The 18,634-nt window shown below is 36.6% G+C and overlaps 1 protein-coding gene across 1 annotated transcript in view; it reads left to right on the forward strand.

The window, feature by feature from the left end:
* Positions 1–18,634, forward strand: part of ASPH (aspartate beta-hydroxylase) — a 74,644-nt gene that overhangs the window by 17,294 nt on the left and 38,716 nt on the right. Inside the window, exons 9-14 of the mRNA XM_010180361.1 lie at positions 70–108; positions 2,268–2,277; positions 2,380–2,420; positions 4,289–4,339; positions 5,318–5,362; positions 13,855–13,896. Of these exons, the coding sequence (XP_010178663.1) occupies positions 70–108; positions 2,268–2,277; positions 2,380–2,420; positions 4,289–4,339; positions 5,318–5,362; positions 13,855–13,896 (228 nt within the window). The remainder of the gene's footprint in view (positions 1–69; positions 109–2,267; positions 2,278–2,379; positions 2,421–4,288; positions 4,340–5,317; positions 5,363–13,854; positions 13,897–18,634) is intronic.

The following is an 18,634-nucleotide window of genomic DNA, read 5'->3' on the forward strand; positions in this document are numbered from 1 at the left end:
TCTTAACAACAGAAATTTGAAGATATTTTGTGCTTATCAGTCACCCAGGAAGTTTATTTTTTCTTTCAGAACCCAAACATGAAAAGCAGACTGAGACTCAAGATACAGGTATATACCTATATCTATATATGTATAAAAATACATATACACAGGGGAATGTGTGTGGGAGTGTATATACACATCCCCCCGTTTATATGTATTGTTATATATGGAACATCTTAGAAAATCTTTGTTTCATATGTAATTAAAGCAGAAATACCTCTAAAATAAATGTTATTTGGAATAGAAATGATTTTTCAAAAACAGATAAATATTTTAGTAGTTAGAATAAAAATCATTAACAAAATCTTGCTGTTTATATATATTGAAATGCGTAATCTGTGTGATCTTAAGTTATGATATATTGCCAGTTATGACAAAGGTGATTTACACTGTGTAGTTATAAAGTTAGGTTTTTGGCTATGAAATGAGACACCTTTTAGTATACCATCCTTGGGGATTCTGCTTTAAGGTCTCAAGTCACAAGTGTCGAGTGACACAAAGTGGGTCATGTGAGGCTTTTTGTGGACGTTTTGAACACAGTAGTTCAGCATGGACACTGAACCTGCTGCCTGCCATGAGCCTTGCTCATAACCTTGTAACCAGTGCTTCAGATCATTCAGAGTTTATAGACTGTCAGTACTAGCTCTGCTTTGATGCATACTTTTTGCTAGTGCCTTTGTCTAATTAGCAGAAGTCATTAGAAAATTATTTGTCCACAGTCCTCTCTCTGGGTCCTGTATACGTTGTTTCTTGAAATACCAGCTTTTTTGAGAGTCAACTCAGACAGCTGGTAGAAAAAGACAATCCTTTAGTTTAGAAGGAAGTCAAGCAATTGTCTAGTGTACATAAATTGTAAGTATCTGTTTTGTCACCTTTGTGATCATAAACCTAAGAGGACAGTCAAATGAGTTAAAAGGTGACATATTGAAAGAAAATAAGAATAATTTATTCTTCCATGGAATCCATAATTTAAGTTGAACTTGCTCATTGTCCTCAAGAAGGAAAGTAGGACTCGCCAAGGAATTGCACTTTTATACAAATGAAAATACTTTTAAAGTAGAAGTTTCTAGAGTTTTTTTTCATTTGTTTTTAATATGTCTAACAAATTCAGTCGATGTTGTAAAAGGTGAAAGTGGAAGTGCTGATTATGTTTAGAAAGACTGTCGTCGTTTAGAGGTGGGCCAGCCACTAAATCCTGGACAGGCGCTCTCTATTAACCCCTCTCCCCTCCCCAGAAGGGAAGAGAAAAGAAAATAAGGGAGAGAGACTTTACGGGTTGGAAAATAAACTAACAGCTTTAATGAAACAATAATACTAATACTACAGGATAATATTGTAAATAGGAAAAATAATGAAATATGTACAAATATATACAAAACCAACATGAAATCCTCCCCCCACCCTCCGCCCCCCCCAGTGACGAATATGTCACCAGAGGCTCTGCAGAGCAGGGCACTGGAAAAGTCCCAGACCAAACTCAGCAGCAGTGGGAGCAGGATGCAGAACACACAAATCAGGATCAGCAACAGATGAACTAGCAGGATTCCGCTCAGGCCTTGGCCTCTGCAGGATTGAGAGATGGACGGAAGGGTCTGAGATGGAAGGGCTCCAAGATGGAAGAAGGGTGAAAAGGATCGAGACCCTCGTGATCTCTTGTTTTTTATACCGAGTGTGACATATGTGGGACGGAATACCTCGTTGGTCCGTTTTGGGTCCGCGTCCCCCCGTAGGCGCAGGCACAGCACCCATGATGAGACAACTGACCTTGAGCATATCTTCTAGCAGCACTGTTTGGGAAAAACATGCTGCTAGTTTTCAGCAAGTTCAGCCACCTAAAAGAGACTGAGCTGAAATGTAAAATCACTAAATAGAAAAAAATTAGTTCTATTTAGCTCAAACCAGGACAAAAGACTAAGGACTGTTTTCAGTATTTCAGTTTTTAAATTTAAGACACAGTAATGTGTCTTAATCCAAACATTTATTCAGAAGGTACAATTTTGAAATATTTACCTAATGAATACAGCAGTTCTTTAGTGAAACAGGGAAGAAAGTCTTATGTAGTAATCTGGTTTTTTTCCTCACATTCATAAAAGTTTGTTTATAGCAATTTACTGTTCACAATTAAACATGATGTGCTTGCTTCTGTGTAAGATGTTCATTTCATCATTTAACATCTTGACTTCATTATTGCTCTATTGTTTTCTTAGCTGTTGAGGACCTTCCAGAGGAGGTGAATGAAGCCATGCAGCCAGGTATGTATTTTGTAATTGTGATCTTAAAGTGTTTTGATGAAATACTTGCATTTTTTAATTCCAATGTGTGGGGGGAAAAAAAAATTGAAACTTTTGATATTGATAAAGAGCTGTCAGGTTTTTATAGTCTGTGGAAGAAAACTTTTTTCTTCATTTATATTTGTAATTTGTATAATTAAAAAAACCCAACAAAACCAACAAAAAAGGAAGTGGAGAAATCTGATATATAGAATCATAGAATGGTTTGAGTTGGAAGGTACTTTTAAAGATCATCTGGTCCAATTCCCATGCCATGGGCAGGGACATCTTTCACTAGATCAGCTTGCTAAAAGCCCCATTCAATCTGTCTTTGAAACATCTTTTGATGATGAGGCATCCAGAACTGCTCTGGATAATCTGTTCTACTGTCTTACCACCCTCATTGTAAAAAATGTCATCTCTATGTCCAAGCTAAATCTAACCTCTTTAAAACCATTGTCTTTTGTCCTGTTGCTACAGGCCTCAGTAAAAAGTCTCTCTCCATCTTTTTATAGGCCCTCATTATATAATGAAAGGCTTCAAAAAGGTCTCCCTAGGTCCTTTTCTCCAGGCTGAACAACCTCAACTCTCTCAGCCTTTATAGAATCATAGAATGGTTTGGGTTGGAAGGGACCTTAAAGATCATCCAGTCCAACTCCCCTGCCATGGGCAGGGACACCTCCCACCAGACCAGGTTGCTCAAAGCCCCATCCAACCTGGCCTTGAACACTTCCAGGGAGGGGGCATCCACAACTTCCCTCGGCAACCTGTGCCAGTGTCTCACCACGCTCACCATAAATAATTTCTTCCTAAAATCTAATTTAAATCTACCCTCTTTCAGTTTAAAACCATTACCTGTTGTCCTGTCGCTACTTGCCCTGATAAAAAGTCCCTCCCCAGCTTTCCTGTAGGACCCCTTCAGGAACTGGAAGACTGCAATAAGGTGTCCCCAGAGCCTTCTCTTTTCCAGACTGAACATCCCCAACTCTCTCAGTTGGTCCTTGTAGTGGAGGTGCTCCAGCCCTCTGATTATTTTTGTGGCCCTCCTCTGGACCTGCTCCAAGAGGTCCATGTCTTTCTTGTGCTGGGGACCTCGAAGGTGAACACAGTACACAGAGGGGTCTCACGACAGCGAAGTGGAGGAAAATCGCCTCCCTCGATCTGCTGGCCACACTTCTTGTGATGCAGCCCAGGATACGGTTGGCTTTCTAGGCTGCAAGTGCGCATTGCTGGCTCATATACAGCTTTTCATCCACCAGGATCCTCAAGTCCTCCGCAAGGCTGCTCTCAATCCATTCATACCCCTGTCTATACTGATATTAAGGATTGCCCTGACCCAGGTGCAGGAACTTGCACTTGGCCTTGTTGAACTCCATGACTTTCCTAAGAAGTACTTAGAGCTTCAGTTTGAGGAATGGAATATGTTAATGTCTCACATTACTACTGAAGAAGATTAAGTTATAAATTTTTGTTTGTTGTGCTGTTGTCAGGGAATTTTAAATGAGAACTGAGTTGAATGTGATGTGAAGATTTGCTCTGAGTTGTTAAAAATATAATCAAGCAAGATTTTTTTCTAAACATGACATTAATTCAGTGAGCGATAGCAAAGTGATCTAAGCAGTTTAGTTTTAACTCAGTATTTGATGCTGTATTTATTTAGTTTTTCCATTTGAAAGATATGTATTGATATAATTAAATGGAGAAACAAACTATTGTTTCACACGAGTAACAGTTGTAATCAAAATCATTTTAGAGGGGCGTAATAGCAATGGAAGTCAATAACAAAGAGTTAAGCTTTTGAACATGTAATGCATTCAGTACCTTTTTTCTACTCCTAAGGTAACCTAGATGGTGGTTCTGTAGTTTAATTTTTCCTTTCTGTTTGATACTATATTGATTGGGTGGCTGGTTGGGAATAAAAGCAAAATTGTGAACATACTGTGTCTAACTTTCAACACTTATTTTCTTTTTAACAGTAGAAAGTAAGCATGCAGAAGATCCTGTCACAACGGAACCAGAGGAATCAGGTTTGTATATTATCTCTTGCATGAGTTTGCTACTTAGGAAAAAAAAAAGATAAATAGAATAGAATAGAATTCTGTACTGAAAAAAGATGTAACTTTTTCTGCAGCTTTTTTTCTTTCAAGGACAAACTTAACTCTGTTGGAGTCTAGTATCTTGCTTTTTTAATGACAATATTTTAATGGCTTACAGAACACTCTTCAGTTTTAGAAGCTGAGAGTGCTCCCAGTTCAGAAAAACTTTTATTAATAAAGATGCCCATGTTAGGTCATGTGAAGCTAAAGATTTCTTTGCTGTGCTGTTTCCCATCAGCCAGTCAGTAGGGCATACTCAGAAAAGAGAGCATATATAAGATATAAATTTAAAAGTCTCCCCGGCTTTGAGCACTTTATTTATGGGCTTTATTTATTTTCCTAGTCAGAGAATATATTTCCCTTTCTTTGATTTTTCTTATTGTCTACAGCTAGCAGCCTGACTATTATAAATTCTTTTCTGATGAGCCAGACTCCCTCCATGCATGAACAGGGAGCTACATGCAACCTTCAGTCTATTAGCAGTAATGGCATTTGTTGACACATGATGTGTCTAATCTAAATATAGATATGGAATTAAAAAGAACTGAATTTTGAAATCAAATATTTCACAATTAGAACTGGGAACGTAAGAAGTATATGAATGTTTTATAAGCCCATACTGCAATAGCATGTGAAGCTGTAGGAGACTTGTGCTTTGGATAGTGTCGTTTCAAAATTCTGAAGTATCGTTTTTTGCAACTATGCAATCCTGCAATTTACTCTTTGGCCTATTTAAGTGTTAATGGAAAAATTATGCTGAAGAAAATTTACATCCCACTTATGCAAAAGTGGTATTACAGAGCAGTCTTGATAGCTCACTGTTTTGAGCATAAGGGGAAAAAATGCAGCTTTTTGTAAATATTTAGAGAACTGTCCAGTTTGAATTGTTTGTGCACTTTTGACTTACAGAAATGCCTGTTCAAGCTGAGGATTATTCAAATGATGATCTAGTGGGTAAATTAATCTCAAGTGCTTATTTTTTTTTCCCCCGAAACCGAAGCTATAGCTAAACAGAAAGCTTGGAAACAATTACATTGTGAAGAGGAGTGAAGGGATATCATTACTGTCATTTAAAGTTGCATCCTGTGTTTGAGGCAACAATTTTTATCTTGTACTGGATAAATGCTATTAATAGTTACTGGGTTATACAGAAGCATTCCAAATAAAACTGTAAGCAGTTTTAATTTACAACTTCACTTTTAATGACTTCAGACAGAGCTGAATACTAAAAATAAAGGTTTCAGGTCTCAAAATATGTGTACTTCCTTTCTAGAGTAACTGATTATGGGTGATACTGTCACTTTCTCTGTATCAGCCAGATCTTTTGGAATCCAAACGCAGCATGTTCTTTGGCCACTGATCTGGAAATAGGACTGTTTTGTCATGCCATCACATTTTTCTTGACATAACTGATTTTAAGAACAAGAGCACTGCCAGCTCTTCCATCTGTTGCCTGACAGTATTAAACAGAGTTCACCAAAATAATTTTTCGAGTCTCTAAATGACTTCTAAATTTAAAGACTGCATATTGTTGTTTCATCTGCCTTTTGGAGTTAGTTGCTAGTTGGAGTTGCTAATTTGTTCTTTATATTGAAGTAGTTGTGTTGAGTGAAACGCTGAGCTGTATCTCTGGGCAGTAAATCACAGAAGCTTCAGTCCCGGAGCCCTGACGGCTGTCTCAGCACCTTTTTGGGTTAGTTAGTCTTTGCAATATGCAGAAGCTCTTAAGTGTTGTGATGCCCAGGTAGTTTTGTGGGGTTTTGTTTTTCCTTGTGGGAAAGGAAACTTGTATTTGGTTTTTGCCTTTGCCAAAAGTAGCCAAAGAAGTGAAAAAAACATAGGAGGCCTTTGTGGTTGCCCAGTACAGATTGGATGCATGATTTAGTTCACGTTTTAATTCACATGCTGAACCTTAACTGAGGTGATTTGAAGTGCTCGTACCAATATGTAACTATTTTCTGTGAAGTCTTTCTGGCCTGTTTATCAATTACAGCCACATGGTGTGTTGAAATGTTTGGAGCCATAGAAGCTATAGTTCATTAATAGATGCCTTATCTAAAAATATTTTGTTTCGTAATGGATATGAAATATTTTTAACTAAAGCTTTATAATCCGTGTAGGAACAAGCAGTAGTTACCAGAATAGGCAGGAAGTTCAGCAAGGGTAGTGTTCAGTTGCTTTGTTTTGATTTAAGTTGGAACTGTAGAACAAGAAAAGTTGTATTCTCTCATAAAGTGTTGCTCCTTAAAAAAACTAAAAGGCACTTACAGGACTAGTGTAAAATTTCATCAGTAGGTAATTGCACTGCACAGTGTCAGTTGTATTGATATGAGGATATTGAGATGATCTCTTGACTTACATGTACTATTTTAAAACTAAATTCAGAATCCAAGTATCATCTTGAAATCTTTAAATGTTGTTTTTGTGAACCATATTTCTGTTGCTTTTTATGTTGTAATTTATGGCTCAGTCTTGCAGCAGTAAATGGATTTCCTGCTTTATCAAGGAAAAAAAATCTTCTGTGTATTGTACAGTAGTGGATTGTTTTCTAAATGTTCCATTTACAATTATAGAATCATTTGGGTTGGAAAAGACCCTTAAGATTATAGAGTCCCACCATAAACCTAACACTGCCAAGTCCACCACTAAACCATGTCCCTAAGTGCCACATCTGCACATCTTTTAAATAACATCAGAGATGGCGACCTCTGAAAATTGTGAAAAGAAACAGTGGACATAAAATATTTATTCCTGATCAGTAGTTTACTTATTAGTATTAAATTATTATTTTTTCCTACTATTACATACATTTACTGCCTTTTTTGGATGTGAAAATCTCAGTTTGAAGGCAACACTTTTCTCACAATTTCATCTTTGGTAAATACTCTGTGATGATTTTTTTTTGTGATGGAGGATTCATTACAAAAGTTTTTGGTTATCAGAGTAATTTCTCCTTTGTTCATGTGATTTCATTTCATCAGACATTCAAAGCTAGTATTTCCTGCTACTTCAGCAATAATGGTATTACATGTCATTGTACCAGAGGCAGTCAAGAGCTCTCTTTTGAATGAAGAACACCTATGTACGTATGTGCACTCTTTACAGCTACAAAGAATGTATTTATTTATGCAGTAAATGTAACTTCAGGTGGTATAAAAGATACTCAGAAGTGTCACTACAGAGTCCTTAATCTTAGGTAGTATACATTCATGCAACTTCATTTGAAGCATGGTGGCACTTTAGGAGCAGTTTGATCTTTACCTCTGTGGGGGGTTGACCTTAGCTGCATACCAGGTGCAGACCAAGCTGCTCTATCACTTCCCCTCCTCAGCTGGACAAGAGAGAAAATACAACAAAAGGCTCATGGGTCAGGATAAGGACAGGGAAGTAACTCAGCAATTACCATTACGGGCCAAACAGACTTGACTTGGGAAATTAATTTATTTTATTACCAGTCAAATCAGAGTAAAAATAAAATAAGAAAGAAAAGGAAATCTTAAAATACCTTCCCAGGCTCAACTTCACTCCTGATGCCTCTGCCTTATCCCCCTATGTGGCACAGAAGGACAGGGAATTAGGGTTGCAGTCAGTTCGTCACACGTCTCTGCTGCTGCTTCCTGCTCACTCTCTTCCCTTGCTCCAGCGTGGGATCTCATTCACGGGAGACAGTTCATGAACTTCTCCAACACTGAGTCCTTCCCACAGACTGCTGTTCTTCACAAACTGCTCCAGCGCGGGTCCTTTCCATGGGGTGCAGTCCTTTAGTAACAGACTGCTCCTCTGTGGGTCTCCCATGGGATCACAAGTCCTGCCAGAAATCTTGCTCCAGTGTGAACTCCTCTCCACAGGGCCCCAGGTCCTGCCAGGAGCCTGCTCCAGCATGGCCTTCTACATATAATGAAAAAATACTGTTAGGCAACTGCATCTTTAGGTATCTGTATTTTTGTAAACTAATGCACTTGAGTGGTATGATAGGCCAGCTTGAAATAGTAGTCACTTAGGATTTTTCACTAGTCCTGTTCTACACTGGCACATAAGTTGCAGCGTTTGTGATAGTGGTACTTATTGGAGACATACTTTAATCTGTACTTGGATTTTGATCCTTCTTGTATATGTTCAGATTTAAAATATCTAAGGGTTGTTTCTCCCCCCCTCCATTTTGTCTTGTGTCTTTGACATTTTATTATCAACATTTATTTTACCAACCACTGAAATCCCTCTCGTGTAGACAAGTTTCCACTACTTTGACCCTTCCTCATTCCCTGGCTCCTCTTTCCCAGTTGTATGTGTCCTTAACTTTAAAAAGAAAATAAAAAATTTAAAAAATTAATTTGTTCTAATGTATTTGTGACATGGCCTATATTTCCTTTACAAGGTAAATAAAGTGCCATATGCTGTGAAAAAAATTACTGCTTGGATAAATATTTAAAAGTTTTTATTTCCCACCGTAGACAGCAACTTTGTGTATATTCATTATGATAGCTCCTAGATATGGTAGCTTTCTCAAAGTTATTTAGTCTGATACAAAGTTGCATTTTTTTTAGCATTTAAGATTTTTTTTTGCTTTGTTTTAGAGTAAGTTGTGTTTTGGTTGGTCCTTTAATATAGATTTCCCCTTATTTTTTCAGATACTTAAAGCTTCAAAAGAAAAGTCCCTACATCAGGAGGACCAGCCCTAACCATACGCTACAAAAGGGGAGCAGATGGTTGTAATAGATCTTATGATGTAATTACTGAGCAGTTCAGGGTTTGGGGAACGAACACTAAGACATTGTAAATGGGTAGTAGCCAACTGTCATTTTAGTAAGCTTTTTTAACACTTGGATGTTTAATTTACATTCCTGTCTGTTGGGTTGTTGGTTGGTTTTTTTTGGTCAAGTTTATTGAATTCATTATTTTTCTTCTGTGTTTGTGACAGAGTTGCAACTTTGAGCTGCATTTCATATGTGCTGTTCAAGCAATTGTTAATATTCTATTTATAACGTAGCAGCAAGTACATTTTTTCAGATTTTAATATATATCTTTTGTTGTGGATTCATACAGTATGTACAGAGCAGTTTGGTCAACTGAAACATATAATAATATGAATTTTTAATTTTTTTTATAACTGCTGATATAGCATACAGCCTAACTGCATTTTATTGAAAACACTAATCAGGCGCACACTATGCTGTGAAGTTTGACTTGTATCTCTTTGCACTGATATTATGTCAACAGTTATGCTACATGAATTTGAGGTGATTTTTAAAATAGGCTAACATTTAAAAATGTGTATTTTTCGTTCATGTTAGTAAAAGGGCAGATTACTAAATTACTTTTTTCAGAAACCCTTTGTGTGAATTAGAAGTTTTTATTTATGCACGTTTGATTTTTAAAGCAAAAAGGTCTAGAAACTACATAATAGCCTGGCCGAGAGTCAGTACAGATTGGAACAAAACTGAGTTGCCAGAATCAGGTTGAGTTCAGTAAAATTATTTTATTTTGCCTACCAAGATAATGATGTCAAAGCTGAATTTAGTAACCCTTATATTCAATGAATTATTTAAAAGGTCAAATTTGTACAAATACTTGACCTGTAAATTTTATTTTAAAAAGTAAAAGCTTTGGAAATTCCAACCTTAAGAAAAACAGGGTGTCAAAATTTAAGATCTGTAATCTTAAATGCTGTTGTAAATGGTACGTCTGAAGTTTAGACTTCAAGTGATTTAGAATTTTAATGTAACAGGTGTACTTTTTACCTGTTCTGTGCTGCTGTTCCACAATTATGAAGACATATTTTATTCTTTGACATTTTGCATGTGTTCCTTTTTGGCTCAGGAATAATTGCTGTGATTTTAGGAAATTGCCAAGTCTGATATAGGAGCTTAGAAGAAATAAAGTAGGATACATTTTTAATGAGAATAATCAAATTGGTAGCCCTAACAGTGGTTGCCTTTTGGTTGACAGGGAGATTTTAAATTTCTGTAACACTGTTTGGAAGTCAGGTTTTTAGTTGCTTACATTTATAGCTAAAGGGGCATCGTATATGCTTGCCTTTTTTGTTTGAGATTTCAGTAAGACTCCACAGAAGTGAGAGTTACATCTGATCAGCAAACACAGAAAATGTCCCAAACTGATTTCTTTAGACTTTTCAGGAAAGCAATAATACTCTTAGACTGTGATGTGGTTTGGGATGGGATATTCTAGTAAAATTACCTGTGATTGTGAATTGCAGAGCAATAATTTTTACAAAGCCATATTTTGTGAGGAAGCTTGGGAATAATTTTGGAATGGTGAATGGAGGACTTTTATATAACAGTGGCAGCCTATTTGTAGAATTATGGGACTGTGAGAGTGTATTATGCTGTGATCAAATTTTAAGTATTTTGTAACTGAGTATGTGATTTTTACGTGCTTCGTGTTTACAAAAATATGCCAAGCTGAGCAAGGTCAAGAGGACTATTAAAAGAAATGTATATTTAATCTGTTTTAATGTTTGGCTGCAATAAAACACAGAAGAATATCTTTGTCTTTCTAGTGTCATTATTTTTTCAAAAATATAGTAGATACTAACTATGGGGATAAATATTTGCCTCAGCCACTAATTAATATTATTATTTTTCAAAGTAATAATTTTGAATGTTTAAAAATATATTTGAAAGTAGTATTTACAAGGAGGAAGAAATAGAGTAAGTAGAAATTATTGCTATTTCTGGTTGGTATTATTTGAAGGAAATTAATGTCTGTGTCTTCTATAAGGCCCTTGTTTTTTTGGAGTATAAGCTATTCTTCAACCAGTTTGGCCTGAATGTTTCCCATCATACATAATTTCTGTTTGTAACTTAAAATGGATGAGGTAACACACTTTAATAAATGCGGATGTGTGTAGGAATTATGGTATCTATCTTTCATAGAGAAATAATCTAGGTTATGGCCCAAACTTTAAATCAGAAGTCTAGCAAGAATGTCTTGAATGTTTCCAGGGTTGGGGCTTCTACCATCTCTCTGGGCAAACTGTTCCAGTGTTTCTCCACCCTCATTGTAAAAAATTTCTTTCTTATATGTAGTGTATATCTCTAACCTCCTGTGGTTTAGAACTGTTACTCCTTGTCCTATCGCAAGAGGCCCTGCTAAAAAGATTGTCCCCATCTTTCTCATAGGCCCCAAGTTGATGACAAAATAGTCTCAAGATTTGCTATCATATCTCTGTCTTTGAGACAGTGCATTTTTATTTTTTTTGTCAGAAATAGCATAATTAAAACCATTTGCACCATCGTAGTGAGGTAGGGATCAGTGTGGAGAGAAAAAAAGTATGGGCTGAATATGATGCTGAAGTGAATTCATAGTTAAGTGTGGTGAGAGATGAAAGAAATAAGATCTTCAGAGCTAACAAGATCAAGTTGTGATGAATTTCAAAAGCACCTACCTAGAAGGAGAAGCTGGAGTACTTAAGATCATTGGAGAGGCCTTGGTGAAATCAATGGCAACCAATTTAGCAAAACAGAGGTTGAAAGAAGCTGGAGAAGGGTATTTGGAGAATTGATCCTAGTACGTAAGTGGGTATAGAGAACTGTAGGTTTTATGTTGTGTGAGCAATAAAGAAATCTGAAGTTAGACAAGAAATGGAGATAGGAGCAGGCTTTAGAGTGATGGGTTCCTACTTTGTGCTTCCTGTGATGGAAAAGAAGTTGCAGAAATAACATGGATGTCTAAGATGGGTGGAAGAGGGTCGCTGAGCGGCCTAGAAGGAGTTAGAGAGAAGAGGTCAGGTGAGAATATCTGTGTTGCTGGTAAGGGAAAAGATACAGGGGAAATGGGTGGCTAATTAGCCTGCTGTATCATACTTTACCATCCTGTAATGAATTGTTTGTGTACTTTAGGTTGGTAAAAAAAAAAAAAAAAAGGTAGTATGAGTATCTAAACGATTCTGTGTCTCATCTGGAACTGTGTTATTACTCTTTAAAATACAGCATTTCTGATGACATACAGGTGGACATAGCTATTTTATTTATTGTGTGGTAGATGCAAAAATTGAAAAAAAAATTGGTATTTTAGCAAGTACTGAACAATGATTTCATTAATAAGTACTACTGTTACAGTAATAATATTCCTTCTCTGAGTTATCCTATAGTACATAACTGCCTTTGTATAGATATTTTTGTAATTTCTTTAATTGACAATCTGGATGTTATGATGTACTTGAAGAGGTTAATGACTTTCAATGTGACCATGTTTGTTTAATTTGCCATGTCATAATCAAGTTAATACTCATTGTGACTACTGCTGAAGATAAAAATAAAGTCATACTGTCTGCATGTTCAGTGTTAGCAGTTGTCAGCTTTGTAGTAAAGGGTGAAATCAGAATATGAAATAATTTAATTTCATGTGTGCACATAACTTCTCCAGTTTCTCCATGAAAAAAGAAATGGTTTCAGCCTTTTTTACAAGGTGTATTTTATTCACAATATAATACTTCTGAGCAGTCAGTTTAAATAGACTGTGAAGATTGAATATTCTGACAAGATGTCACCGATTAACTTAGAAATTAAAGAAAATGTTTTTTTCTGTATATAAGAATACCTAAAAATTATAGAGTCTATGTTAGGAAAATAACTAACTAAAAAGCCAACTGGCCTCTCTTTTTAATATTCTCTATTAACTTTATTGGGAGGAGATATTGGAAGCTTACTGGGGTGAAATTTGAAACAGAATGATAATGTTAAAATTGTAAGGCAAGATGTTTTAGAAGTTACAGAGTAGAGCAGGATCAGAAAGTGCTTAGAGAGGAGAAAAGGAGGAGAGGACAAGCCTGTCTCTGTATGTACCACCTTCGGAACATACATGTCCATGATTTTGGTACAGTATGTGATCCGTCTTTTGCTATAGACTGTCTTGTGCTTATTTAATATTTGCCTGTGCATTCAGATGTTTACAAAACACCTGGGTTAAATTATTTTAAAATTTGAAGTAAGACAAAAGCTTCTAAGTGCCCAAGTCACTTCTGAAAATGAGACTTAGGTTCCAAATTGATTATCATGTGGTTTACGTTTTAATTAACTATATATGTGTGTGTGTGTGCGCGTGTGTGTGTGTATGTGTGTATGTGTATATATATATTAAGCTAGTGTTCCCAAGAGTTTAATTAGTGAACAACTCTTCTTGCAGAATAGCTTGCATTGTAAGTGTGTATCACTAAAATTTACCAAATATCTAACAGGAAAAGCTTATGAAATATTTTGTAACAGAAGCAATTATGTACTATTTGAAGCATCTGCAGAGAAAGACCTTTTATGTAACTATAGTTCAGACAACAATCCGTGGTTACTTTAAAAAATAAAAATTAAACAAGAAATTCCTGTTGACCCAATTATGTTTTGAGTATAAGTTGTTATTTTATTGTATCTCTTTCTTATAATAAACCGCTAACATAAATGTATTTCATTGAAATTATATTTTTAATATTCTAGGGAAAAGTGAAAGAGAAACTGAACAAGACAGAACAGAAATAGGTAAGTCTGAAAGTAACATTCTATTGTTCTGGAATTCAAAAGCATGCTCTTTCTGGGAGGGCTGATTTAAATCAGATTAAACAGTATTAAAGCTTGGCTTCTGTACATCTTAGGTAGATAAACTCAATTTAAATAAACATCCAGAGAGCATCTGCTTTTGTAAGTAAATATACAGTCATTGCAGAAGCCGAAAGCAATGTATTCCCCTCATGTTGTCACAGGCTACTGTTAAAAACTTCTGCTGTTTCAGAAGTAAAATATTAAATGTTGTACTCCTAGTTTAGGACTCCAGAGGTCACAGCTTCACCAGGTTCCTTGAGTATTTGTGGGGAGAGGCAATGTGGGCTGCCCAGCACTGGTTCAGCACTGCCCCAAAATCCAGGTTCGGCACTGCCTTCTGTGCCTGAGGAGACAGGTGGCACTGAAATCAGTGCTCCTCAGCTCCAGGTATACCCCCTCAGGGGTACACACTGTAGCTGACAGCACACAAAAGCCTCAGGGCCTGTGTCTGCATCCTTTTCACTTGGGTATGCCTAAAGATGAGTGCCTGCCCTAAGCAGCTCCATCACTACTTCCAGGTGGAAGAAAGAGGATTCAGTGACTCTCGGAGTACTTAGCAATGCCACTTTTATGATCTTTTGGTAAGGGTTTATTTGGTTTCATTTTGTATCTTTGTATTTTAAATACAAGTTTCTAGCACTGGTAAACTTTAAACATTTTATTTATATTAAATATGTCAAATGTAGACGTTACATTTAAAAACTATTAGCCAGTTTACTTAGAAAGCAAGGCAGTTATAGCCACATTTTTGTTTATAAAACGACAGATTTGGCAGGAAATACCTTACTGCACTGCTTTACATGATGGCAGAAAAAAACCAAAACGAACACTATTATGTGCCAGTTTTATTGACCTGTTAAAACAGTAGAATAAAATGGCATACGTTTATGTATGGGTATAGGTAAAAAGCACTCATAGGTAAAAATACCAACTTGTTTAAGAAAATGAAAATTTACAGATTTACTATAATGCAACGTTATTAACCAGAACTATTAAACAAATTTATTAGTTGGAAGTATGACAAGGTGCAGCCACTTTCCTTTTGTACACTAAGTGCTGTGTGTTTTTGTTTCTTTTTGAACACTAAGCAATGACATAAATGCTTCTGCTGAGTCCTGCCATTGCAAATTACGCGATTTCCATAAATTGGAAAAAGGGCTGGTTTCATTTTCCAAGTTAAATTGATAAATGTTTGCAGGAAAAGCAACCCTGCATTTTTTTTAATGAAATTTGTTTATAGCTCAACTTGCTTATGTGGTTTTCATACGAGTTGAATTTTGTTTAACTGCTTTAAGTTTTCATAGTTTGAGCTATTTAAGATTTTACTTGCTATAAAAGTGTGTAGCTATAGATATCCTAGCCGTAAAAAGTCATTTTAAAGTCCTGTTAAATTGATTTATTGCAAATAACCCTAATAAGATGCAGCAGTAAAGTGGCATTGGTAAAGAGAGGTATTTTTTGAAATACTGTACTGTTACTGTCTGATATATGTAGAAAACTCAAATATCTAAGTAGTTCGAAATTTGTAGAGTCATGTTTGCCTTGGATTTAGGGATTCTTTAAGATTCTGACAATGGAAAATCCTCTAAAGAAACAGAAACTAAATGCATTTGTAGTGTACTACTTCAAGTGCACTACTTTGTAGTGTAATACTTCAAGTTTTCTCTGTTACATTTAATTGAGAAGGATTTTTTTTTTTGTCTTCTCCATAAAAATGTGATCAGATTTTTATACTTTACACAAGTACTTTAAATGGGATGGGTGTTTCAGGTGAATCTGAGAAATAATTTTTAAAAATATTTCACAGATAGTACAGTCCAGGGCATATATACCACATCCATAAGACGTCTTTCCATATGAAGTTATTTCAGTTGCTTTTGATCACATAAATTTAAGTGAGGAGCTTCGTTTTTCTACTTTGGCTTATATTGGCGTATATTGACCATTAATTTATATTGGTGAAGAATGGATAAAAAAACCCGGAACAGTAATTTTCTGCAATGACTGTTTCTGTCATGCACTGAACATCAGCATAGGTAATTATAATTGTAATTTTCACTTTTCAAAACTGATAAAACGTTAAAGTGAAAATGAATGCCATTTGGTTGGAGCACTCGGTTATGTTGCAGAGGTAATATAATAATAACTAATAATGTTATAGCTGGTATAAGCCAACTTAGGGCAACGCCAACCCACAAGTGGCCCTGCAAATGTCACTCTGATACCAGAGTCTACGTTTAGCTTGCTTTACTCAAGGTATTTACATTTGAATGGGATATGTAGGATCCTACTGTGGTACCAGTAGAGATCTAACATATATATCCTGTGAAGGCTAAAGTGCTGCTCTTCTGGCTAAGTGTAGGTTTTTGCTGTTGGGTGAGATGAGTTGTCCCCTAAACTCCATTGAGATCCTTAATCTGAGCTCCACTAACTGTAGAAAGAGTGCACACGCTTAGCTCACCTCCACCTCAAGTTAGGTGGGCTGACTTCCACCCTTGCAAGCTCTGATTTTAAGGGTATACATACTACCTATTGATTTACTTACATATTTAATTGTAGCCTGCATCAGTCTCCGTTTAAGGCTCAGAGCAACCACAGGGAGCAGGATTTTCTCTCTATTGTCCCCTACCCTCCCAGGGGAGGATTAAAAAAAGGAGAATAGAGAAAAAGATGCTTCACACAAGGTTGGAAGTTAAGACTATAACGAGTTTAATGAAAAACAACAGGGGAAAGGGAAAAGGGAATTAATAAGGGATAAAGGATATTTAACTATATACAAAACCCGATCCCAGTAGTCCCGAGTGGAAGTGTCCAAGCTGCCTTGCGGCCGCTGTGACTCATCACCAGAGACCATGATGGTGCCAGGGAGTGGATGGTGGTGGATGCTGCTGAGCACGTGAAGGTAGGCCCAGCCGTCCCGAGATGCAACAGGAAGCAGCCCAGGAAACCAGGAAAAAGCCCGCGAAAACCTCAGGCCTCCTCCATTGTTTATAGACTGTGGCCAGAAAGGGGAGGGTACAGTACTGATCTCTGACCCCCCAGGTTCCTACAGACACCACCTGTCCTTCCCTTTCAGGCTGTTAATCCTTAAACCATAACAATCAAATATGAGCTGTGGGCAGAATGACCAATATTGTGTTTCATAGAAGAAGTGGTCTTAAAGACCAAAACTGCTGCTTAACACCATGCTGAACTAAATGTATAGGACATCAGAATATTAGTGTGTGGTTTTGTACAGAAAGTCAATGAAGAAATTTATTTCTGGTCTTGTCAAAGAGTTGCTTGATTCTAGCCTTTGAATGAAGCCTAAAGACTTCATGATGAGAAGGAGAGGTGAATGTTGGAAATACACACCAAAAATAAAATTATCATTCCGTAATTGTTTCTTCTGATCAACATCTAACCAACCAACAGTAATTTCACACAGTAAACCCTGTAGAATACTTTTTACTGCAAGGCCAATTGTTCTGGAATAACCACAGCTCAAGATTTATTATAGTCATTAGATTCCTCAGCTTTATTAGTCCCTTAAAATGCTTCAGTTTTTATTGTCTGATTGCTTCCCCAGATAAGTTGATTATAGAGGTTTTGCCTGTTCTACCAGTACAGTTTAGAAAGATCTTTTAATTATTGTAGTACTACTGGCTTTAAATTGTCTAGATGCAGTTATGTGTTTTTATACCTTCTAAGTTATCATTTATAGAGGCCTGTAAAACAAGAAGATCACTTACACTATCTGTATTTTACCTAATGAGCTTCCCAAACAACAGGACAATGACAGGAGTTTCTCATCATCATCAAATTCTCATTCAAGCACGCACTGAGAGGCAGCACAATTTCAAAAATTAATTTGGATAATGATATGGGCTTAGTATGAGGAGGGATGACAGTTACTTGAGCAAATTTTGGATTCCAGGTATAAGTAGTTGGTCTACTAATATATGTGTATGTTTTTCAGCTCATAACTGAAACTGTGAAACTTGGAAGACTGGAGTATTTCAGGGAAGGGGTATGGGGAATTAGTAAAACAGGTCACAAAATTCACTGGAAAACTTTACAGGCCATGATCATCAGGATCTGCTTACCATTGTCTTTTAAGTTGCCCATCCACAAGTTGCCAAGAAGATTATTACTGAATTTGTATCACAGCAGGGGGTAGGAGAATGTTTAGGAAAAAAAGCCTATGGCTTCGCTGGAAATGTCTTCTTTAGATTCTGACAGTTTAAGGTGGAGAACTGATAGGAGGAGCCTTCACTGTGAGTTACCATGAAACTGCATAGAATGATAGAATACAGTCACAGAATCATTGTGGCTGGAAAAGACCTTTAAGATCAACAAGTCCAACCATTAACTGACTGTACCATGCCCCCTTCTAAACCATGTCCCTGAGCACCACATCTAGATAGCTTTTAAATAAATCCAGAGATGGTGATTCAACCACTTCCCTGGTAGCCTATTCCAGTCTTTGATAATACTTTCAGTGTAGAAGTTTTTCCTAATGCCTAACCTAAACCTCCCCTGGTGTAACTTAACGCCATTTCCTCTTGTCACTTGTAACTTGCGAGAAGAGATCCACACCCACCTCTCTACAACCTCCTTTCAGGTAGCTGTAGAGAGCGATAAGGTCTCTCCTCAGCCTCCTTTTCTTCAGACTAAACAACCCCAAGCCCCTCATAAG

The sequence above is a fragment of the Mesitornis unicolor genome, unplaced genomic scaffold (genome assembly GCF_000695765.1).
Source record: "Mesitornis unicolor isolate BGI_N332 unplaced genomic scaffold, ASM69576v1 scaffold4713, whole genome shotgun sequence".
Taxonomy (NCBI): Eukaryota; Metazoa; Chordata; class Aves; order Mesitornithiformes; family Mesitornithidae; genus Mesitornis; species Mesitornis unicolor.